This window comes from Barbus barbus, assembly GCF_936440315.1.
Source record: "Barbus barbus genome assembly, chromosome: 6".
Lineage (NCBI taxonomy): Eukaryota > Metazoa > Chordata > Actinopteri > Cypriniformes > Cyprinidae > Barbus > Barbus barbus.
In genome coordinates, this window is record NC_136734.1 from 32298422 (window position 1) to 32321439 (window position 23018).

Here is a 23018-nt window from a genome sequence, read left to right on the forward strand (position 1 = left end):
AAACAGCTCATAAAAGTCATTTGCTCAAAAATCACTGTATGTTTCATACTGAGAAATTTTAACAGAACCGAACATCGTGGAAATCTTGGTTCTCAACTCTAGTAGAGATCACACATCGCACACAGCTTCTGAGGGAAACAAAGCAATGTTTTACTCCTCAGATAAAATGCGAACATAGCCTGGCTATCTGAAAGTGGTACATTAGGTTCTGCAAGGTTTCTCCCAGCTCCAAATGAATAAGTTAAATAAATCCTGCCACAAGTGTATTTTCACTGTCCATATAACCGATAACTGAAACACATCTTCTTTATTACTGCAGAGTTCATATTATAATAATGATACCTGTTGTTACTAAAGCACAAACCCAAATCTAAAAACTGTACAAATCCACCATTGTAGACGCTCAGTAGGTTTGTAAACTGTGTGTGTGGGATTTTCTCTCTGGGCATTTTCATTCTGTTTTATAATGATACAGCTCCATATTGGAGCAAATGATTTAAGAGGATTTATCTTAGATAACAATGAGATCATGCTGGACAGAGAGGTATGTGTGTGTGTGTGTGTGTGCGTGTGTACATGTTTATGTGGTTTATGAGGACACAAATTTGTATAATGACATGGGTATGACAGAGGTATTACAATATGAAGGTGGTTTATGAGGACAATATGTCCCCGTAATTCAAAAGGCTTAAAAAACATACTAAATGGTGTTTTTTTGAAAATCTAATTTTGAAAAATGCACAAAGTCTCCTGTGAGGGCTAAGTTTAGGTGTAGGGTTGGTGTAGGGCAATAGCACACACAGTTTGTTCAGTATAAAAACCATTACACCTATGGAGAGTCCCCACAAAAACCAACGTGTGTGTGTGTGTGTCTGTGTGAATGTGATGAAGTCACTGATGTGTTGACAGATTAACTTGTTGAGAGTGCAGAGCAGGACAATAGCTCATGCTTTCAAGCACAACCTGAGCTGCAAAGTATCAATGAAGATCACAGCGGGAAAATAAGTGGTTTAAATAGAATGTGCTGAGAGTGAAATCCGCAAGCAGACAGTTTGTCTTCATTTACACCACCAAGGTTTTCTAAGGAAAGTGAATACACTCTTTTACTTTGAAGAGTTTCTCTTTGGAGATAAAAATATAAATGAAAAGGTTTTTTTCTTATGTACAAAATGCTATTTAATGAGACTTATAATTAAGACTTAAAAGAACTCAATTAACATCAAATTACTGAATGCATTTCAGACTTTAATTTATTTGATTACATAAAATTAATTTTCCTTAACCAGAACGAAAACATTTAGTACACAATATTTACTGAACCATAAACGTGCATTAAAATAATAGTTCACCCAAACCTCCAAATTTCCAGCAAATTTTCTCACCCTCAGGCAATCCAATATGTAGATGACTTTGTATCTTCATCTGAACAGATTTGGAGAATTTTAGCATTACATTACTTGCTCACCAAATGATCCTCTGCAGTGAATGGGTGCCGTCAGAATGAGAGTCCAAACATCTGATAAAAACATCACAGCGATCCAAAAGTAATTTACACGCTCCAGTCCATCATTGAACATCTTGAGAAGTAAAAAGTTGCCTGTTTGCGAGGCCATAATATATAGTAATGCTTCATCCAGTGAAAAAGTCCCATCCTCTCTTGTCCTCTCACATCAAAATCCACCAACATATTTGTTTAGAATGGTTTTGGACTATTTTTGCTTGTAAACAGTATTTATCTGTGTATATTTCTCTCCCAATTCAGCAAGATGACTTTTTCAATGGAGAAAGAAATATTATGGACCAAGGACTTTGTATTTGAGCTGGAAACAATAGTTTAAAGTTAAATGTCTTAATACAGGATGTTTCTTACAAACATGCAGCATTTCACTTCACAAGACATCAATTGATAGACTGGAGTTTGTGTTTTGATATTGTGTAGCTTGTCAGTGAACTACGGCTCTGTGTATTAAATGCTGCTCCATCTGAAAGCTTATGATGGAGATTTACTACTAATCACAGAACCGGCTTTACTGATGCGCTGCGCATGATCATCACATGCGATTTATTGTTCAGCCCTATATCAGCTGTTTGGACTCTCATTTTTACGGCACCCATTCACTGCAGAGGATCAATTGGTGAGCAAGTGATGTGATGTTTAATTTCTCCAGATCTGCTATTATGAGTAAACAAACTCATCTGCATCTCTGTTGGCCTGAGGGTGAATAAATTTACAGCAAATTTGCATTATACTATTCCTTTAAATGTTTTCATATTAAATGTGTCTGTTCAATTTTGAATATTTAGATTTCATTTTTATTGTTTTTGCTCATTTTGAAATAAGCTTAAAGAAAAACATGTAAGCAGTAATCACCTCAGTATACAACAGATGTGGAGCTTTCAGCACATCTGTCTGTTTCTTCCACAGATATATGGCCATCATTCATCCCCTGCAGCAGAGGATGTCTGCAACTCAGACAAAGGTGGTCATCGGGGTCATCTGGTTGCTGGCTCTTCTGCTGGCCTTCCCCCAGTACTACTACTCCGACACGGACCAGCTGCCCGGCAGGGTGGTCTGCTACATCGACTGGCCTGAGTATACTATCCTCGACTTCAAAACGATGTAAATATCTCACTTTACTAAACTAATCTCACTTAACTAATCTGCTTATTGCCCCATGCCACCATTTACTGATATTGGAAAATGCTCAGCTTGAATATTTGTTTCAGAAATGTATTTAAATGTAGATTTATGACTGTAGGTGCATGGGAATTCCTTTTCCAGAACAAATTTCACCAACATTTCTGGATATTGCTGTAAATATTACCTTTATCACTCTCTAATTTTGGAGTAATCAAAAATCAGCACTGCTTTTTCCCTACATGTTGCTTATATAACAACAGAGAGGAGCTTCATTACAAACAAAACAGTAAACACAGGAAAATCATGGTCCTAAGAGAGAGAAAAGACAAGAGTGCAAGACTATTAAAGCAAACATAATTGAAAATCTCGCCCAAGGGTTTTTTTACAAGAGCAGACACTAATGATTATTACTCCTCCGTACTGTGGTTATATACTGTCAAAAAGTTGGCTTGTTTGCAGATCGACTTTAATCTGAAGTGCTGAGGTCTAATGTCAAGTGCTGTGACAATAGTTCACAAAGACATCGAACATCGAGCCCAATAGAAGCCGAGATCATTCTGCAAAGAGTTTTCATGGGCGGTGCGTTGTTTTGAAACACGGTGAGGACAGCTATGTGGGGGGGATGCACAGATGTGCCAGATGTGATGTCACAAAACCGCTTAACTCATGAAATCCGATTTTGCACAAATAACTTGGCTAAAAAGTGAACTGTTTCCATTAATAGTGAATGTGATGCACTCATCCGGATATCAGGTATCTATTGTGGAGCATTTGCTCATTTGCAAGTTGAAACACAAATGTAAATCTTTAAAAATTTCCAAAAACTACTTTGACTTATTATCGAAATAGAAACATGTGTCTGAGAACTGTGTGCTGGAGACAGCATTGCTGCCGTCGCTTATTAATAAACAACTACAGTGAGCACTTAGCAAAACAATAACACATTCCAGTGCTGTAATATTACTTATTACATATTAACACACTTGAACGCATTAAACCTAAATCAAAACTTCTACTCAACAAGATTCTTCATCTTTATTATCATTGCTGTTATCTTTGTAGAGAAAGACACCAGTGTTATTATGATTTAACACACCCTGTCTTAAAAACCGAATTTTCTTTCTCTCCCTCCCTTCTTTCTGTTTTATTTTCTTCCTCTGTATATTTCAATCACCTGTTTCTGCCTCTCCCTCACATTCTGTTTCGTACAGATTTTTGTGTACTTCTTGTAATATTCCTCTTTCTGTGTCTTTACTGCTGTGAGTGAGAAGTGCAAGTCCTTCTCTGTTAGTTAGTAAAGGAGTCTGCCTTCTAAGGCCCCCGAGATGTTCCCTTAAGCACCCCACCATCTCTCACTTACTCACTAAAACTCATTTCACATTTTCCCCAAACTCCCCTCTTCCATTACCGTGTCTTTCACACCACAGTTGAGCTGTGATATAAAACCTTTTCGCTGGTGGTCCTACCATGGAGTGTGGAAGCTAACACATCCATTTTCTACTGAACAGTATATTTCTTTATAATTCACACTTTTCTGCAAGAATCATTAATTAATTTATCTTAATCTCTATTGTTGTCTCATTTTACACAAAAAATATAATTAAAATAATACAAATTTACTTGAGAACAATAAGATAATAAGACCATATTTACACCTGGCATTAGTATAAACACTCATTTGTCCCGAATTTGGCTCAGATTGCAAGTTCGCAATCACTCGCCCATCACACAAGCGATTTAGACTTTGCTATAATGTGTGAAAACACATGGATTATGGTTTATCTGGGCATTTGAGATTTTAGTATTGAAATAACAGTTAGGATCATGAATTGCAGTAGTACTACAGTGCACCTTGAGTGTATATTAGCACCATTTGTTGCTTTCTTTTGGGATCCGATAGAGCCGTTGGATGCAGAAACAGTGGAGCGTGAATCAGACTAAACAATCGGATGGTATTTGAGCACTGCTCTCGGTGCTCTGGAAAAGTGATGTATTGTAGAGTGTGCTGAGGAGAGTGTCTCGACAAAATCCAAACACAAGTAGTCATATTTGGAACGCTTGTTAATACCAGGTGGAAGCATTAATGTGTCTCGACTGACCACTTGCGATCGGATCACTGAAAACCCATCTTAAAACCAGATGCAAACATCATCTAAGATCTGTTTTCAGTGAATATATCTTGTAGTAACTTACCTCATATGTTAAACCTCACAAAAGTTTGATAGATTTATGCATTAACAAGAAAAAACCTTTTGCCATTGGGGTGAATTTTTTTTTTTTATAGTTAATATTCATTTCAAATTGCAGAAAGAAAAGAAAAGAAAAGAAAAGAAAAGAAAGAGAATAGTGTTTTACAAGCTCCATTGAGCAAGATGAGGGCAACACTAGTCAGGAAGACTCCTCTGAGATGTTAAAGTAAATGTGGAAAAATAACTTTTCTGGGTGAAAATAAAACTCATCTAGCCTGTCAAACTGGAATCTTTAAATTATTATTGATCTTGTATGATCATTTATTATATCATTTGATATACTTACCCTTAATTAGAGCAAATAAGCATAAAATCATTAGTAGCAAGATCTAATTGGTGTGCCTTTTTCTTCCTAGGATTAGAAATGAAGAAAAGGTGTAGTAAAGTTTTAAAGTGCCACAGCAAAAAAGTAAGATCCATACAACTTTGCTTTTCAAGTACTTTGTTGTTTTTAGAATGTTTAGATATTTTTTACTGAAAACCAAGTCCAAAAATACAGAGTAAGAATGATTTGCTGTGCACTGTACTCCAGTAACGTCTAACAGTATCTCGATTCTGACAAGCATGCAGGAAGTAAAAACTGAGCACAAGCATCTTCAGATCCACATGAGATTGGATGCGCTCAGCTGGAAGCCAAACTGTCTTCAGCACTGTAAGCAGTGAGCTGTTCATCAACACCAGCTTAAAGATTACTCATAATACGGCAGTCATCTTGTTTGTCTTAAATTAGATATTTTAGTTTAGCTCATCTCCAAAGCTTCTTCAGAGCTTCACACTAATTTAGTGTGAAAGAAATAGAACCAGTCTGCACATAGCCTATGTGATACTCTTAGCACAGATTGTAAATAACAGATTCACTCAATGAAATCTTTTGTAATTCCACTTTTGAGTGTCATTGTCAGCAACGGACAGCATGCTTAACAATCACACCGTCCACGTCTGAATGGATGTAGCACTTAGTATTTTTATAATGAAGCTGTAATGACTTGTACAGATGGGTTAAGTGTGCCAAACCGAGATGAGACCTGTCTTGCGTTAACATAATAGATGAGTCTGATTAGCAGTGACACCAGGTCTGTTTTATAGCACATGAACTGGGTTTGAAGTGTCTAGCTCTTATTCATGGCTTCGCCGTGCTGGGTGTTATAACAGACTGGAGACACATGCCAGAGAATAAATAGTCCGGTGTGTTATGAAAGCTCACATGCAACATACCTGACATGAGCTCCTGTTTATGTTCAAGTACTGACAAATTATCTGTATGTTACTCAAATAACATTCACACACATATATGTATATTATTCTGTTCTCACATACACACGCAGACCACCCAGATGACTTTTTTCACTTTATTTTTAAATAAAGTGAAAAATTACTTTATTGTTATGTTTCATTTAAAGGCATAGTTCACCTAAAAATTAAAAATCTGTATACATTTAGTATACATCAGCCTCATGTCCAGGTCCAGGTCCAGGTCCAAACCCGCATAATTTTCTTTCCACAGAATACAAAAGAAGATAAGGCTGCATGATTAGTTGAAGTAGCGAAATAGTAATACTTTAGAATAGGGAACACTTATTCAATATTTACTATGACTTTTTTCTCAATAAATTCCTAATTTGCTGCTTATTAATAGTTAGTAAGGTAGTTCTTAAGTTTAGAGGGATGTAGAATAAGGCATTAATATGAGCTTAATTACTACTACTAAATGGCTAATATTCTAGTAATATGCATGCTAATAAGCAACTAGTTAAGAGACCCTAAAATAAAGTGTTACCAATAGTATTGTAGCTTTATAGTTATGTAGTCTTTTTTAGTATAATACAGCATCTTTTTTATTTTATTGTGAAATATTATGATTTATTTTTTAATACTTTATAGAATATTAAATTACTTAATATTTTGTGTAGTAGTTGTAGTTATAATATAGCAATAATAATAAAGATCATTACTATCATCATTATTAATAGTCATAATGATATGTAATCACAAAATTTTTGGCCTAGAAATAATCACAGTAAACCTGGAGCTTTTCTTTTCTTTTTCATTAGTCAGTTACAATCAGTAAAATCGCAAACCATACAGTCCTACCCAGCTGACTTTAATTTGTGCGAAAAGTAGACCTTTTTCAGAATATCTTTTTTTAAGTACATGTTAAGTTTTTAATGAGAGCAGAGTTTCAGACAGAATAGCAGAACTATCAATTAAAGTAAAAGTCTCATCTTGATCTCATTGCTGTCCAGGAGAAACTACTGTGATTTTAAAGAGATCGAATCAAATACTTTAACAGGAGCCAGCATCACACTGCATATCATCTTACCCCCATTTCCCTTTTCATCCTTCAAATAAACAACTTGATACTGCAAAAGCACAATTATATAGAAGCATTTGTATACACGCTGACTTATGAATAAACTTACATGGTACATCAGGCAGATACCACATTATCTTTCCTCAAAAAAAAAAAAACTTGAGAATTGAATTCACCGTGACTACAAAAAGTGCAGAGATATATGATGTTATCTCAGCACCCCGCCACTGTTCTGACCCTTTCATCGTGTTCTTTGGCTCTGTTTGATGGTGGTTCACAGATAACACATTCTCTGCCTCTGCCAAAACTGACAGCTCACTAATAGCATGTGGCCAGTCTGTTTCAGTTTGCCTAGCCTGAAACTTAGATGTCTTTTTTGGCGACCCACAGGCTTGCTGCAGGCTTCATCTCTCTCTCTCTCTCGCTCCCTCCGTCTCTCTCGTTTCTTCTCAGCTCTTGCGAGAAAATGGGTAAATTGAGCTCTCCTCAATCTGGATTCTGACAGGGTGCGCTCTGTGCAGCACTGATTTCTGCAAATTGCCATGAGACTCAACCAGAAGAACTTGCGGTGCAGCATCCGGTAGCTGTTATAGAAATTTAAAAAGAAGAGATTTGCAGAGGGGCCATTGTGCAAAAAGGGGTCAAATAAATACCATTTCAATAACATGTCAATAACAAATGTATTCTTTTGAAATGAGAAATACCCATGTTTATGAGATAGAAAACATTATAAATATAATATATGTAACATTACAAACGTCTTTTTCGTCTTTGATCAATTGAATGCACCATGCTACATTTTTTTCAGGAATCTCTGATGAATTGAAACAGCATTTATGTGAAATAGGATTTTTTTGTAATATTATAAATTTCTTTACTGTCACATTTGATCAATTTGGTGTATCCGTGCTAAAGTATTGATTTCTTAAAAAAAAAACGAAAATCTTAATAACCTCAAACTTTTGATTGATAATATATATGAAAATAGAGATTTAGCAGTAGATTTAGATTTAGCATGTTTCACCCTACACACACTGAATAAAATTAATAAAACATGCCTAGAACACAAGTTACACCAAAATAAATACATTTTTAAATAGCAATGTATTCATCTACATCCTATTACTCTCAAATTACTTTCATTAACTCATTAATTTGCATTATTCTTATTTATTGTTGTAGACTAACTAAAAGTAACATAAAATAGCATTTAAAGAGAACAAATAAACTATTTTAAATTGCACAATTCAACAAACTCCATATAAAGAAAATAAAGTTTTAGTTAAAGTAAGTTAAAGTATTTCCTTACACTTGTACTTACTTATACTTAAAAATGTCTCAACCCTTAGCTATGCCACTGGTCACAACATTTTTGCAATTTGGGCATTTCCATAATTGGTCAAACATTTGGTGGTAGCGATATGATGTGAAGTATTGCTAAATAAGGAATAATCATCCTGTCCGGCACATATAAACCATATCAGATGTTCCAGTCGCTCTCCCTTCCTGTTATTCTGATACTTGACTGACGTGTCCAAATCCTGAAAGAACAAATTCAAAGATTGTTTTTGCAAATGTTCAAGACTCATGGAAGTTTTAGTAGAGAAGCTAGAGGACATACAGAGGTGAGAATGAGGGAAAAATCAACCTTTATTTGTTTTCTAATTAGGCTTCCATCTGGTTTCATTGCATACTTTTACCAAATCTGGGTCCTGATTCAAATTAAATAATTGGCAATTTCTCCCTTTATTGCAAATGTCCTCACTAATAGCTGATTGCTGTTTTGTTTTTTTTGGATGACAAAAGCCATAAAGATTGTATTTGCACCCAAAGTGTTCTACCTTGGGTATTAATTCATTATTCCTATCTGCGAGGCATTCAAAAAGCAAACATTCTATTAGCATGTTTCATTAATTACTCTCATTTTTCTTTTTGTGCGAGAAGGAAGTTGATAACAGATGTATTGTGATGTTCTTTATGCTCCATTTACCTAAATGTGCTGCTGAAACAAAACAGTAACTTGTATTTTAGATATCATTAGTGAGTTACTGCTGCATGACAGTTCCTCACACTGTTTGCTCATGGTAAACACAGACACTCCAAATCTGAAAGGTGTAAACCAATTGGAAGTGTGATGCTGAGCCATCTCTTTTAACTGGCAACTTCAACACAGTTCTGTCAGATAATTTGTCATAGTGCAAGTAGAAAGTCTTGGCTTTGACGCTGAAAGCAATCGGTCTAGCTGGCATACTGCTGCATCTCTTCATTACCTGTGACTGTGAATTGACCGGTTGTTCTGACATATGGCATTCTAATATACTCAATGGATTAAGACTGCGATTCGCCACTTAACTACTATAATATTTCAAACAGGAACTTCTCAGTAATGTTGATGAAATTTCCACATCCACAGATGAAAGATCACTTTCTCTCTGGAATTTTACTTTGCTTGTCTAAATGTACTGGAATGCATGAAAGTGTGTACGTGGCGTCAGAATGACTTTAAAGTGGGGCGGGACAAGATGGTATCACTGTTTGGCATAACCTTTATAATGTTAATTAGCTCCCTTTTTATGTTGTCAGCCAAACCTTTGCACTATTCATAAATTGATGTTCTGTGCAGAAGTGCTGCAGTTGTATGGTCCTGTGTGTAGATGTTCTATGCAGAGATGCAATATTAGCTTTTAATATTAAGAAATAAATGGATTAAATCTGTATAGTTAAAGGAATTCGAAGTACATAAGAAAGGAAAATTCTGTCTTTTACCTGACTCTTTCATGAAGATTATACAGCATTTTGATGAATATTTGATGAACTGTTTTTGTCAATGAAAGTCAGTGGTGTCCAAAATAACATTAGACCCCGTTGTCATTGTTTAGATAAAAAAACACAGAGACATTTGTGAACCTGGACCACAAAACCAGTCTTAAGTCGCTGGGTAGCATTAGCCAAAAATACATTGTATGGGTCAAAATTATCGATTTTTTTTTTATGCCAAAAATCATTAGGATATTAAGTAAAGATCATGTTTTCAAAGATCAAATTTTGTAAATGTCTTACCATAAATATATCAAAACTTAATTTTTGATTAGTAATATGCATTGCTAAGAACTTCATTTGGACAACTTTAAAGGCGATTTTCTCATTATTTTGATTTTTTTGCACCATCAGATTCCAGATTTTCAAATAGGTGTATCTCAGACAAATATTGTCCGATCCTAACAAACCATACATCAATGGAAAGTTTATTTATTCAGCTTTCAGATGTTATATAAATCTAAATTTCGAGAAATTTACACTTAAGACTGGTTTTGTGGTCCAGGGTCACATTTTTGAAAATATCTACTTTTGTGCTCCACAGAAGAAAGAAAGTCATATAAGTTTGGAACAAGATGAGAATAACAGTAACTGATGACATTTTTCAATGAACTATCCCTTTAAATTCTTAAAAATAAATTGTCAAAAATTTACCATCAAGATGCAATAAGAAAAAACTGTCAATAGTGCACTGATTGCCTTATGTTAATTTGGTCTCCTGAAATAAGTGATTTGATTTTCACCCTTTTTTAATCAATTACAGTTGAGATTCAAACAGAGATTCAGCACTGCATGTTTTCTCATTTCCTCACCTATTTAAAAGTGCACTCGTTCATTTCTTCCTCATTAAAAACAGTTTAAACACTTTACCAGTAAAAAGTTTGGAATAATTAATGGCAGTCTATCACGGTTTCCACGAAAGTATTTCCACAAAAAAAAACATATTTTTTAGGAAATTTCTCAACTTTTTGTTGTATAAACATAAAACAAGAAGTTGAGAAAACTCAGAAATCTGCTGAAGCTGGTTGCCTTAAACTTATAAGTTTTATAACTTTTTCTTTTACCATGGCTGCTGAAGATTCAGCTTTGCCATCATGGGAATAAAATTTAAAAATATATTCAAATAAACAAGTTATTTTGTAATAATATTTCATCATGTTACTGTTTTTGATCAAATGAATGCAGCATTGGTAAGCATTAGAGACTTATTTCAACAACATTTGAAAGGATCTTAATTATTCCAAACTTTTAACCAGTAGTATATTCTTAGTGCAGGGGCAAAAAAACACCATTACCTCCATCAGAACCTGAAACTAGAAAAAGAAATGTTAAGCTTTCGTTCTCAGTCTCTCGGCTTCTCTTTTCCTTCTCTCAGTGCCTGTTTTCCTGGTTGCACTTAATTGTTAGTGAAATGGTGAGCGAGGTACATTTCAGCTGTACTTGGTTCAATCATCTTTCCTGGACACATTCTTTAACATCAGCCATGGAGAAGCTGTTAGCGTAGGAAGGGGGTGGATGAATTGGGCCAAGTCCAAGTCTCCTGATGACAGCAGCCCACCTGTGTCACTAAGGAATATGAAAGAATGGAAGTATAATTAATCATGGCCTCATTTTTCAAATCCCTCATAGAGGGAATCGCAGAAAGCAACAATATTACAGAGAACTCGTCTCTTGTATTGTCTTCAGATTGGCAGGTGGCATTCCTGATACGAGTATCTCTCAGTCTGGCCCTGAGGGCATTTCCTGCAGTGTTTACTGTCTGCTCTTAGAGAACATCTCTAGTTTGTTCAATTTGGAGAAAAAGGATTTTTATAGGAGCGCAGTAATATAACCCAATCTGAAATTGGTTTGTCTCAATTATCAATTACAACACGAATGATAGCTTACGATTACTTTAAAACTGGGCTATTTAATATTCATGAGGGCTGAATATAATATTATTATATCACATAATATTCACAAATGTTCATTCATATTTGTGATTTTTCATGTGTGGATTTGGAAACTTCATTATTGAGAAGTTCCTTTAAGAAAGTAAACACTGTATTGTCACCTGGCTGTGGATTTGCAAGTCAACGTTGTGATTCAAACACTTGCGGTGCATTTTAATAGATTTAGACTGTAAGGGAACCGTGATGCAGTTTGATTGCTGTGTTTCCCTGTTACAGGTTTATTTAATAATTTATGCATTAAGCAATTTGCAATTGCTTTTTAGGGATTAATATGAAGTAATATATTCATTTTTGATAGATGACTTCTTGTCTGTGGCACTGTGTTTGATTTATAATCTTAGTTCTTTGTTAGACCCAGTGCATTAGAGGCAAGAAATGAGCTGTGCCTAGATTTCTTGGACAGGCAACATGACTCAAGTCTGACAGAGATTTGGCAAAGCAAAGCTGTTTTGAGAATAGAAAAGAATCAGTGGAATTGTACATTACAGTCAGAGAGGAGATTTCACCGAGAATGAATTGCACCATCTGATAACGTCATTTATTTGGATGTGCTGTTTGCACCCAATTCACTAAAGGAATGATTACAATTACATGAATGCATTTCTCAGATGATTTTAGTGGTTGAAATAAATCATTTTATGGAGATAGACACATTAACTTGTGGCCATATTGTACTAATCCATTCCCTCATTTTAATGTAGTAAAATCATGATAAAATGATCAAATGTCTAATTCATAGCCACAATACCTTTCTTTTTCTTTTGCTGTATATTATTTCATAAGCCTTGTTTTGCATTCTTATAATATAAATAATAAACAAAAGATCAAGAATGAGAGTTAAATTAAACCGATCAATAAAATCAATAGGATTATCTATTTAAAGATTTCTTAAAAAAAAAAAGTCGTCGTGACGTATTGTCAAGTATGGTGACCCATACTCGAAATTGGTGCTCTGCGTTTAACCCATCCAAGTGCACACACACAGCAGTGAGTAGTGAACAAATCCACACACACACACACACACCGTGAACACACACCCGGAGCAGTGGGCAGCCATGCTGCAGCGCCCGGGGAGCAATTGGGGGTTCGGTGCCTTGCTCAAGGGCACCTCAGTCGTGGTATTGAGGGTGGAGAGAGCGCTGGACATTCCCTCCCCCCACCTACAATTCCTGCCGGCCGGGGGCTCGAACTCGCAACCTTTCGATTACGAGTCCGACTCTCTAACCATTAGGCCACGACTTCTTTAAATAGATCAAATGAGTGTGGACTTTCCTGTTGGTTTTTCCCATCCCATGAAAACCAGAAACTTAAAATAGCAAACAGGATTTCAGGTGTTAGTGAAAAAGAATGCTAAAATCGCATGATAATTTAATTATCGCAACATCTAGAAATTACAATAATGTTAATATAAAAATATTTGTATCTTTCTTTCTTTCTTTCTTTCTTTCCCTTTGAAGGTATTTTGTGTGTGTAGCAGTGCTGATTTACTTCCTCCCTCTCCTGGTGATGGGCTGTGCTTACCTGGTGGTGGGTTTGACTCTGTGGGCCAGTGAGATCCCAGGAGATTCATCTGACCGTTATCAAGAGCAGCTGAACGCCAAACGCAAGGTCTTCATCACATCACCCTCTTGCTCGTCCTTTTTTCATCATCTTTTAAGCTTGTGACATTTGCCTACTCACACAGTGCAGGTCAGACTCTAAACTCTGAGTTAACAAAGCAGACAGAGTCCACACACAAGGGGAGGAGGGTCAAACAAGACTGCATGAAATAATCTCTATAAAACTCACCCGCAGTGAGAAGGTCCGTTTGCTTCTTTCATCTGTATTCTCTGTGTGTATGTGTGTCTGCCTCATTGGCCACACTTGAAGGATATGAAGTCAAGATATGCTCATCTTCAATATCTACTTTACATATCATTGCTATAGCATTATGCCTCACCATCTTCCTCACACAAAATATTTTAATCTATTTTTTAAGCAACCATTGTTAGTAGACACAATGTGACATACTACCTCTGAGAGCCTGTATGTCACCGTCTTCTGTTTGAGCTTCATAAACATCAAAGAGCCTCTAACAGTCTGCTGGTGACTGAGTGATTTGCTTCTACATACTCCTGGCCTCTGGCAGAGTGTGTCACTGTGGTTTTCATGCTGATTTCAGGCCCATTTCAGGATCAGGAATCTCTAGCCTTGTAGAACAAGAGTAGTTCAAGGCAACTGACCTACCTTTCACAGACCTAGAGTATTCGGGACAGGTGGAGATTATTGACAGCAGTCCAAAGGCAGCTTTTTCTATGGTAGATTGATAAAACAAGAAAGTCAAAGTAGTGAATAATAAGATACATTAGCTGAAAAATAAGATGTTATTTGAAGGTGCACTTTTATATATATATTTTGGTACCATTTTGGACATATGCTGAAGAAACATGAATGCAGCATCACACAGAAGATTTATTGTAGATATGCATGATTCCAGTGACATTATTCACCTTATTTGTAACTTAAGTGCAGGTACGGCTATTGTTAACTTGAATAGCCTTGAATATAACTTGAATGCGAGGCTTCAGTTGTCATCTGCTACCAGTTTCTTTTTTTTTTTTAGCTGTACAAAACATGTTATGTTGCTTGATATTGCATACTGGTGTCTCTTATAATATTATTTTAATTTATTTTCAGAATCATGAACATTGTAGTGCAAAAAACTATTACCTGTAGCAGTTAATGAATCTAAAGTCTTGCACGTTCACAGAAAATAGCTTACTTCTGTGTAGAAAAATATGGATAATAAGGTGATCGTCACGGTGCACACAGCAGGGAGGACACAGGAAATGAGGATGTAACTCAAATAACATACTTTACTAGGACATCAGGGCAGGACAAGGCAAGGCAGACACAGACACAGACACAGACACAGACACAGACACAGACACAGACACAGACACAGACACAGACACAGACACAGACACAGACACAGACACAGACACAGACAGGAACACCGGGGAGTAACGAGTAAACCAGACGAAATGGCACAACACAGACAGGACTATAAATACACAGGTAAATTAACAGACACGGCTGGACAAGGATAAACTACTAATGACATGACAAGGACAGGAAACAAACCAAAAATGGGCACAAGAGGCAGGAACACATGACACACACGACAGTTCCCTGACAGTGATGAGACATTAAGTTGAATAAAATGAGTGGGAAAGTCCTGTCTTACAGTTAGAAGAGCCAGATGCCTGTTAGTTCACTCATGAATATGCGTGGACAATAGCCAGGCCAGTGTGTGTAGTTGGAGTTAAAGAAGCCCAATTCATGCTTTAAATACCATTTTTGTCATATTTTATTCCAGATTTAAAAAGTGTTATTTAAATGTACCATTGGCACACAATTTTGTAAATGCTGACCTTCATGAGGCAACTTGGTCTATGTGAAATATGACTGCATTCTTTTATGTGAGTTTAAATGAGAGAAATGCAAAACTTGTTTTAATGAGGAATAAATTACTGAATGTGCCTTTAAAGCTAGTTGCAGAAAATTGAAATGCAAATATTAATTGGTTTCCCAAATACTCTAACTGTCATCTATTTATAAGACCAACAAGTAGTTCCACCTAAATTCAAGGCATTGGTTAAACCAATGTGTCTATGTCGGGCTGATACAAAAGATTACACTTTTTTGATGCAAAATTAATTCTCATTGTCAAGAAAATGATTAGGGGACATTTCGTCTGTCAGCATTCTGCCAGTTTTTGTGCAATGTGGGCAGCATGCAAAGCCCAGGAAATCAGCTTGAAGGCCAGAACATGTATTTATAGCCATACAGTATAACTAATATTGAAATTTTCTCTTCTTGCCGACCCTCAGGTGGTCAAGATGATGATTGTGGTGGTATGTACGTTCGCCGTTTGCTGGCTCCCCTATCACGTCTATTTCCTGATTTACCAGTTCTACCCGCATCTGTTTGAGCATCCCTTCATTCAGCAGGTCTATCTGACTATCATGTGGCTGGCAATGAGCTCCACTATGTACAACCCCATTATCTACTGTTGCCTCAATGACAGGTAATTTCACCTGGAGTGAAAACACAGTAATTGACGTGCACACACAGGCACGTCTAGCTCTTTCCAGAGTCCCTGTAATATTCGCTATAATATCATTATTGTTCAAAATGATCCATCTTTTTGTGCCATAAAATGCAGTCCAATGCTGTGATGTATTATTCTCTAATGTGTCCTGGTTTTACCGCCTCACTGAGAAATCCATCACAAAAGCCTTTGAAAGACAACAAAGCTTTAATATCTTCTAGTCAATTTTCAACTTTAAACCCATCATCATCATCTCCTACATTTCTAAATGTTTCCTCAGGTTCCGTGCCGGATTTAAGCAAGCATTCCACTGTTGTCCGTGCGTCCCTGAGGGATCCTATGAGGGTCTAGAGCTCAAGTCCACCCGGTACCTTCAAACCCAGACAAGTTTGTACAGGGCCAGTCGAATGGAGACCACCGTTTCCTGCGTGACGCATCCATGTGAAGATGGCCAGAAGGTCACGTTTGGGAGCATCAGAGGGGCCGCTGGGAGGCCGGCAGTTCACAGCCCCTCGAGGGAGCTCACCTCCAATGGCTCATCCTCTCGCAGCATCTCCAAGACCGTGTCGGAGACCTCCAGCTTTTACTCCAGTAACAACCTACAAGAATGAGAGCGCAAAAGCACAAGAGTCAAGGAGACCGAATACCGAGATGTGTGTTTTAGCTGGTTGAGTACACACACGCTAAGTGTTTTTAATTTCAAACGTTCCTTCATCTTTCATTCTTGTCCCATTCTATTCATGAGGCTTATAATTATGATTAGAGGAACATTTACATAGATTTTTTTTTTGTTACCAAAGTGATGTAAATTACATGTTGCTTTGTGCTGGCATAATGAAAGCCTGATTGATTGATCCCTGAAGACATTTTAAAGGTTTACATTAATGGACATGTGATGCAGTGGAACAATGAGTCATTATACTGTAAATATTGAATAGGACCACTTGTATTGGTCTATCGACTATACCTGAGTATAAGAGGAATAGGAATAGGCTAAGAAATATCAACGAAGGTACCCCTCTTAATCCCCTGAGTCTCTAAAAATGGCCCACCTGGTTCAAATGATACCTGAGCACATGTAGTTTCTTCAGTGCTTTATCTGCAAGTGGGAGATTACTGCAGACTTCACAGCATATTTTCTCTGTAAGAACATTCTGCCTTCAAAATCTCTAAACTGGCTGAGACCGAACAAAAACACAGAGGGCAGAGATTATACTGCTGAAAATGCCTTGGTGGCTTCACGGTCAGTTAGAGCAATGATCCAGCCTGTGAAATGAAAATGAACAATGTCATTTGCCAATATCAACACAGGAAAATACAAAAGAACCATACTAAATGACTTTTCAAGGTGTGCTTGGAAACACAAATGCGTGGTGTTGAAAGCTCTGAATGCCTGTCCTGATTTTGTGTGCTCTGAAGAATAGATCTGGAGGACAAAAATGTGATGCGCAGAGAATTTTTGTACTATGTATTTTTTTTTCGGTCGATTATTCTTTTTTCCCTCCTTTCTGCTTATTTTATTTTTTCAAAATCGACCCTTTGCTATGCTCCGCCCCTTGGTTACTGTTACTGTGGCTTACTCCTTGGAATGAACTGGAGATGAACAGCATGAATATTAGAGAAACGTGCTCATAGATTGGGAAATAACTGATTGGATCTTATTTTTATATAGGCTGAAATTAAGTAAGACATCTTTTTATCTGCTTTTTTAAATTATGCACTCAGTAATGCAATAAAAAGCTGCAGAGACTGCAAGTCAAAATCAAGGAAAACACTTATTAAGCAATAGCAAATAAATGAAAACATCAGTATATAACAGAATTGTTCCTAACATTTACAAGAAATGTGGTACTTTTGAACACTTCAATGATATGAATTTACAGTGACACTGATTGTCAAGAAAAAAAGGGAGCTGGAGTATAATAATTACCATTATAATTCAATTAATAACTATTGTAATATTCTTTCATATAAAATCTCTATTAGAGCTGCTATGATGTTGCGGTCGAGAACAAGTGTTTTTGAAGAACTCTTGGGTACGTTTTCAAATGCATCATAAACAGTGAGTAGATCATAAACCACCGGCACCAACAGACTCTATGATCTACTTACGCTTATGACACTTTTACAAAATGCAGTCCTGAAAGATTCAAACACTCATGTATAATACTCAGAAAGACGCAACAGCTGCCTTCTTTGTAAAGATTCAAGTGATTAGGATGAAACAAATCATACCTATTTCAATCTCTAGATACCTTTTTGTGTCACCTGACCACTGGCAACAAAAGAATAATATGTATATCTCCGTCAAACCAGGAGAATGGGGAATGGAGTATGGGATAGCCGACTGATGTTGTGATTTTGCTGGCCCGTTTTTATGCTGCATACTCAAATTTTTGCATCTCTGGTTGGATACAACAGTTGCTGTCTGCTGAGATCTGCTTAGCCAAGTGCCAATTCTGTAGTTCTTCTGTTGTACAAGCATTCACGCGCACGCATTCCTCTCACACTGGACAAGGCCAGAGTAAAATTAGCCCTTCAGGCACCTCCCTTGATACAGTCACAGCAATATGATACTGAGATACACAGGATTATGGGACAAAAGGGAAAGATGTGAGATGGGGGGTTGAAGTGACCACCTGCTGCTGTTCTCGACTGGGATTGTGACAGTGGTGTCCGTTTTCCAAAAGGAAGATCCATGCTGTTCTAATGTATGATTTGTAACAGACTGGCTCTTCACATGTTTGTGGGCCTGAGCATTCATTGTTCACACAGTGGCACCAGGCTTGTTATGCTGCAATATGTTTAGAATATTCCAGACGGTAAATGACTGTGATCAGAATGTGCCTGACTGTTTGGCAGGTGCTGACAGCTCATTCCAGGAATAAGGTTTCCTGATCTTTTTTAGAAATTCAGAACGGTCTGTGATGCTTATGCCGCATCTGACTTCACACTATATCGTCACACTTTAGAATAGGGAACACTTATTCACTATTAACCACAAATCTTCCCTCAATAAATTCCTAATTTTAATAGTAAGGTAGTTGTTAAGTTTGGGTATTGGTTAGGATTAGGGATTTAGAATAAGGTCATGTAGAATAATGCATTAATATGTGCTTAATTACTAAATGGCTAATATTCTAGTAATATGCATGCTAATAAGCAACTAGTTAAGGGACCCTAAAATAAAGTGTTACCATATATATCTATATATATGTATATAGTGTGAAGGCATTTACAGTACTACCAGTCAAACGTCTGAAATATTAGGTTTTTAAATGTTTTTGAAAGAAGTCTATTATGCTGCAAAATTAGGTTATTTTTTATGGTCATGTCATTCCAAACCTTTATGAAATTGAAACTCTTATTATGGTATAACGTTTGGAACAACATGAGGGCAAGTATTTTCATTTTTGGGTAAACAATCCCTTTAAGATGAACATAGGGAATGTCTGATGAGAAAAACATATAGGTAATCGCATACATAAACAGAGTAATCCAAGTTTTGTTCATCTGCCAGTTGAGGTTTTGTGGCACCTCTGTGGACCATATTTATCTATGTGAGTGTGAGCACAGGAGGATTTGCTCTCATCAGCTCTATCTCTATATAATCAGAGTAATTACCCAAGAGAAGAGAACACAGAGGCGAGGACAACAGCTGTGTATGAAAGCATTCACACACAGACTCATGCACCCTCCAGCATTCCTCACATCCCTCCCAAGGCCATTCTGCATGGCTGCTTAATTTCACTTAAAGTTATTATTCGTGTTCGTACGTAAACATAGTGAGTGTGAATGAAAGTGTGCATGTTTAAACATACCTCTACATGAGTCCAGCTGGTATAGTTCATCAGTTATTCTGAAAGAAAGATGCGCTTTGACTTCCATCCAGCACAGGAGGCCTGGACTGCTGGTTTCACTGGCTTGAAATGTCCTATAAGACTCTGATCACAAGAATGCTTGGCAATGCTTTCATTAGTTACATTAAAGGGGTCATGATATCATTTTAAAAGTCATTTTATGTCAGTTTTCTTGCACCAAGCCCAGTCATAATTTAGTTTTCATGACTAAATTATGACATTATGACATTTTCCACCTTCTCTCTGACATGTTGAATCGATCAAGCCATTTTGCTGCTGTACCTTTAGGTTTTCTGCGTATGCTTTCTCTTTTTTTTTTTGCAAAAAGAGTACCAGTGCTTACTTGTGTGTTGGGGATTTGTTGTCTAATAGAGTTGGCGCTGCTCCATCTTTCAGTAACACTCTCTTTGCAAAGCTTGCATTACAATGTGACAGCCTCACAAAACAACATCTGTGCACTTATAGGTAAGGTTAGACTGAAATGATTGGGACCTTGGTAAAACATTACTTCATTTCCTTTAGAAGGCCACGCAGAGTCTCAGATGCCACCCCACATCTTTTATCATACGTTTTGTGCCTTTTATCATTCATATTTTACACCTTTAGTCACTTTCTACATCAAACTTTTTAATTAGATAGATCAAGGAAAATTTGACCCCTTAACCAGATATTACGAAATAGTGTACAGATCATTATTTTATGTCTATGTAAACAGTTAGAAATGTAACTCAACTTTGATTCATATATTTTCATAAGTATATTCATATTTGGAAGTACATTAACAACTGATCGGTTAAGAATATAATTGTTAATGACTTATTATTGAAAGTTTAAGCTTACATTGCCTGTTAATGAGTTTATCTAAAAAGTATGAAAATATTTCTTATATGCTTTTGGCAGCGGTTTTTCAAATATGTATTTGTATTATATTATAAAAGAGTTAGTTTATTATGTTGTATGACTGAACATACATCAACAAAATGAACCAGATATGACTAAACCGAACCAGTGGGCCAAGTTAAAATAATGGCCATCCACTTTTGCTTTCAATGTTGTGCTGGCTTGCTCTCATTTATGTATGCTTTTGTGAAGGATTTTGTATGCATATGCTTTATCTAAAATATCTGTATTCAGGCCTGTGTGTGCTCTGAAGGGAAGAGTTTGAACATCTCCATTTGGCTTTAGAAGTCGTGAAGCAGATCAAGTAGGTTCAGCAAGTTATGACAGATCACATTAATCATTTGTGACACACAAAATGAGCCATTGAAATTAATAAGCAGAGAGAAAGACAAAAGTCTGTGTCTCACAGTAAAGGGTAGAGCTATCGATGATCGAGAGCTTGTTGAAATTCCACTCGGTTTGTCTGGTCAGATGTTGAGTTGTGCCCCGTCTGTTAAGCAGGGCTGATCTATGTTGCTCCTACGAAAGTTGTCAAAAGGAGTTACTCTAAGTCAATCTGTTTTGCCGCCCTCTTTTCTTAAGAAGGTTTTGGAGACTTGTGGCGAATCTCTAAAGAATTCAATGTTATATATTCAGTGCTGTAGTTGACTTTGTGTTCTGCATTTAGAGCTAAAAGTATTCATTTCAAATATACATTTTAAAGTTTTAATATATTTGTATTTTAAAAGTAATGGCTTCTACATGTTTACTGAATTATTCAGTTTTTAGGGATGCACACAGTGTATCTTTGTCATTTAAAAACACTAATAATTGAAATAAACATCAAATGATTATGATCTTTCATATATATTATAATGATTGTTATATCATAATACTTGTAGTATTTGAAACTATTGATTTTTTTTATTTAACTAAGATAAAACAAACTATTTACTTCTATCATCTGCCATTTATCAGTTTTAGCTATATAGCAAAAAAGTATTAGCTTATCTTTATTACAATTTTAGTATCAGTGCATCCATGCTAATTTTATGCATTAAGAACTCATTGGAAATTATTAGGGATGAAAGAAGTTTCTGAAACTGAGAAAACCTAAATAAATATAGCTCAAACTTGACAGACAGGACAAAATTGACTAAATAAAACAATCAGTGGACCAAATCATTAAGTGAATGAGGGAGAACGATGGAAGCCGAAGAGTTATTTCTCCTTTTGCTCTTTGATTCAGTAGCAACATTTCTCTGAGGAAAAAAGTATACAGGGTATGATTGACAGCTAGACTACAAGATGATGTATGGAATGTCCTGCTAATACTGATGAACTCAAAGAGTTCAGAGGATCTTGAAATAAGTTAGGGGCTTTATATGAGGATTTTGTTCCTACAGTTCAGTGAGGTTGCCATTTCAAGGATAGTTCTGAATTATAACAATGTTTACATTCTTTTACCTGATCCTTTTGTGGAATAGCAAGATTGGAAGATGGTGGTCTTCCACTAGAATTTTGGTAGTCAGTGCCTCTATCCAACTCTCAAAGCCTTGTATATGCTAACCAGAGGAAATATGGATTTTAAATCTAAGCAGAACAGGTCTAGGCATGTCAACACCTTTCAAAATAAGACCAAAAAAGAAAAAAAAAGCCTCATTTTGAGTGACGTGTTCTCTTTTGAAGATAAAATATGTGTACAATTATTCTAAAAACATTTGAATTGCAAACTTTCAAATCAGTGCCTGAATGCAAATTGTCTTTCTAAAGCCTGTCTTCGTAGTTATTAAATGGTGAAAAGTGTATATGTTCAATTTAAAAGATGTTACAGTTCATCACTGAACAATAATGTTATTATTTCCATCAATGTACCATTTTATAACGTTGTATTGGAAAACCAGTCGCTTATGCCCCTTTAAGTTGTTTAGTCAAGTCAGAAATGCTATTGTAAGTCAAAGTATAAATATGTTACCTGCATTTAAAGAATAAACAATAAATCCTGTGAATTGTTTTATTTTAAAATCAAAGGTAGCAGTCTCAACTGCATTTGAGAGTGTGTTGAGAAGTGAGATAAAACCATCCTCCTCTCTTTGTTTGTTATGCCTAGAAACATCATATGAATGAGTGTGTGCAGTGTTTTATGTTTGTATACTGACATTTTTCTCTTTCTTACAAATTTAGGCAGGCTGAATCAGTGCTGATGCTAGAGGCTA

General features: G+C 36.2%; 1 protein-coding gene across 1 annotated transcript in view; it reads left to right on the top strand.

Moving 5' to 3' along the window:
- LOC306870991 (substance-P receptor-like) overlaps positions 1–16674 on the top strand; it is a gene marked incomplete at both ends in the record, with an annotated part of 31861 nt that extends 15187 nt beyond the window's left edge. The window contains 4 exons of the mRNA XM_079418627.1: positions 2426–2620; positions 13428–13578; positions 15843–16039; positions 16344–16674. Of these exons, the coding sequence (XP_079274753.1) occupies positions 2426–2620; positions 13428–13578; positions 15843–16039; positions 16344–16674 (874 nt within the window). The remainder of the gene's footprint in view (positions 1–2425; positions 2621–13427; positions 13579–15842; positions 16040–16343) is intronic.
- Positions 16675–23018: the final 6344 nt, after the last annotated feature.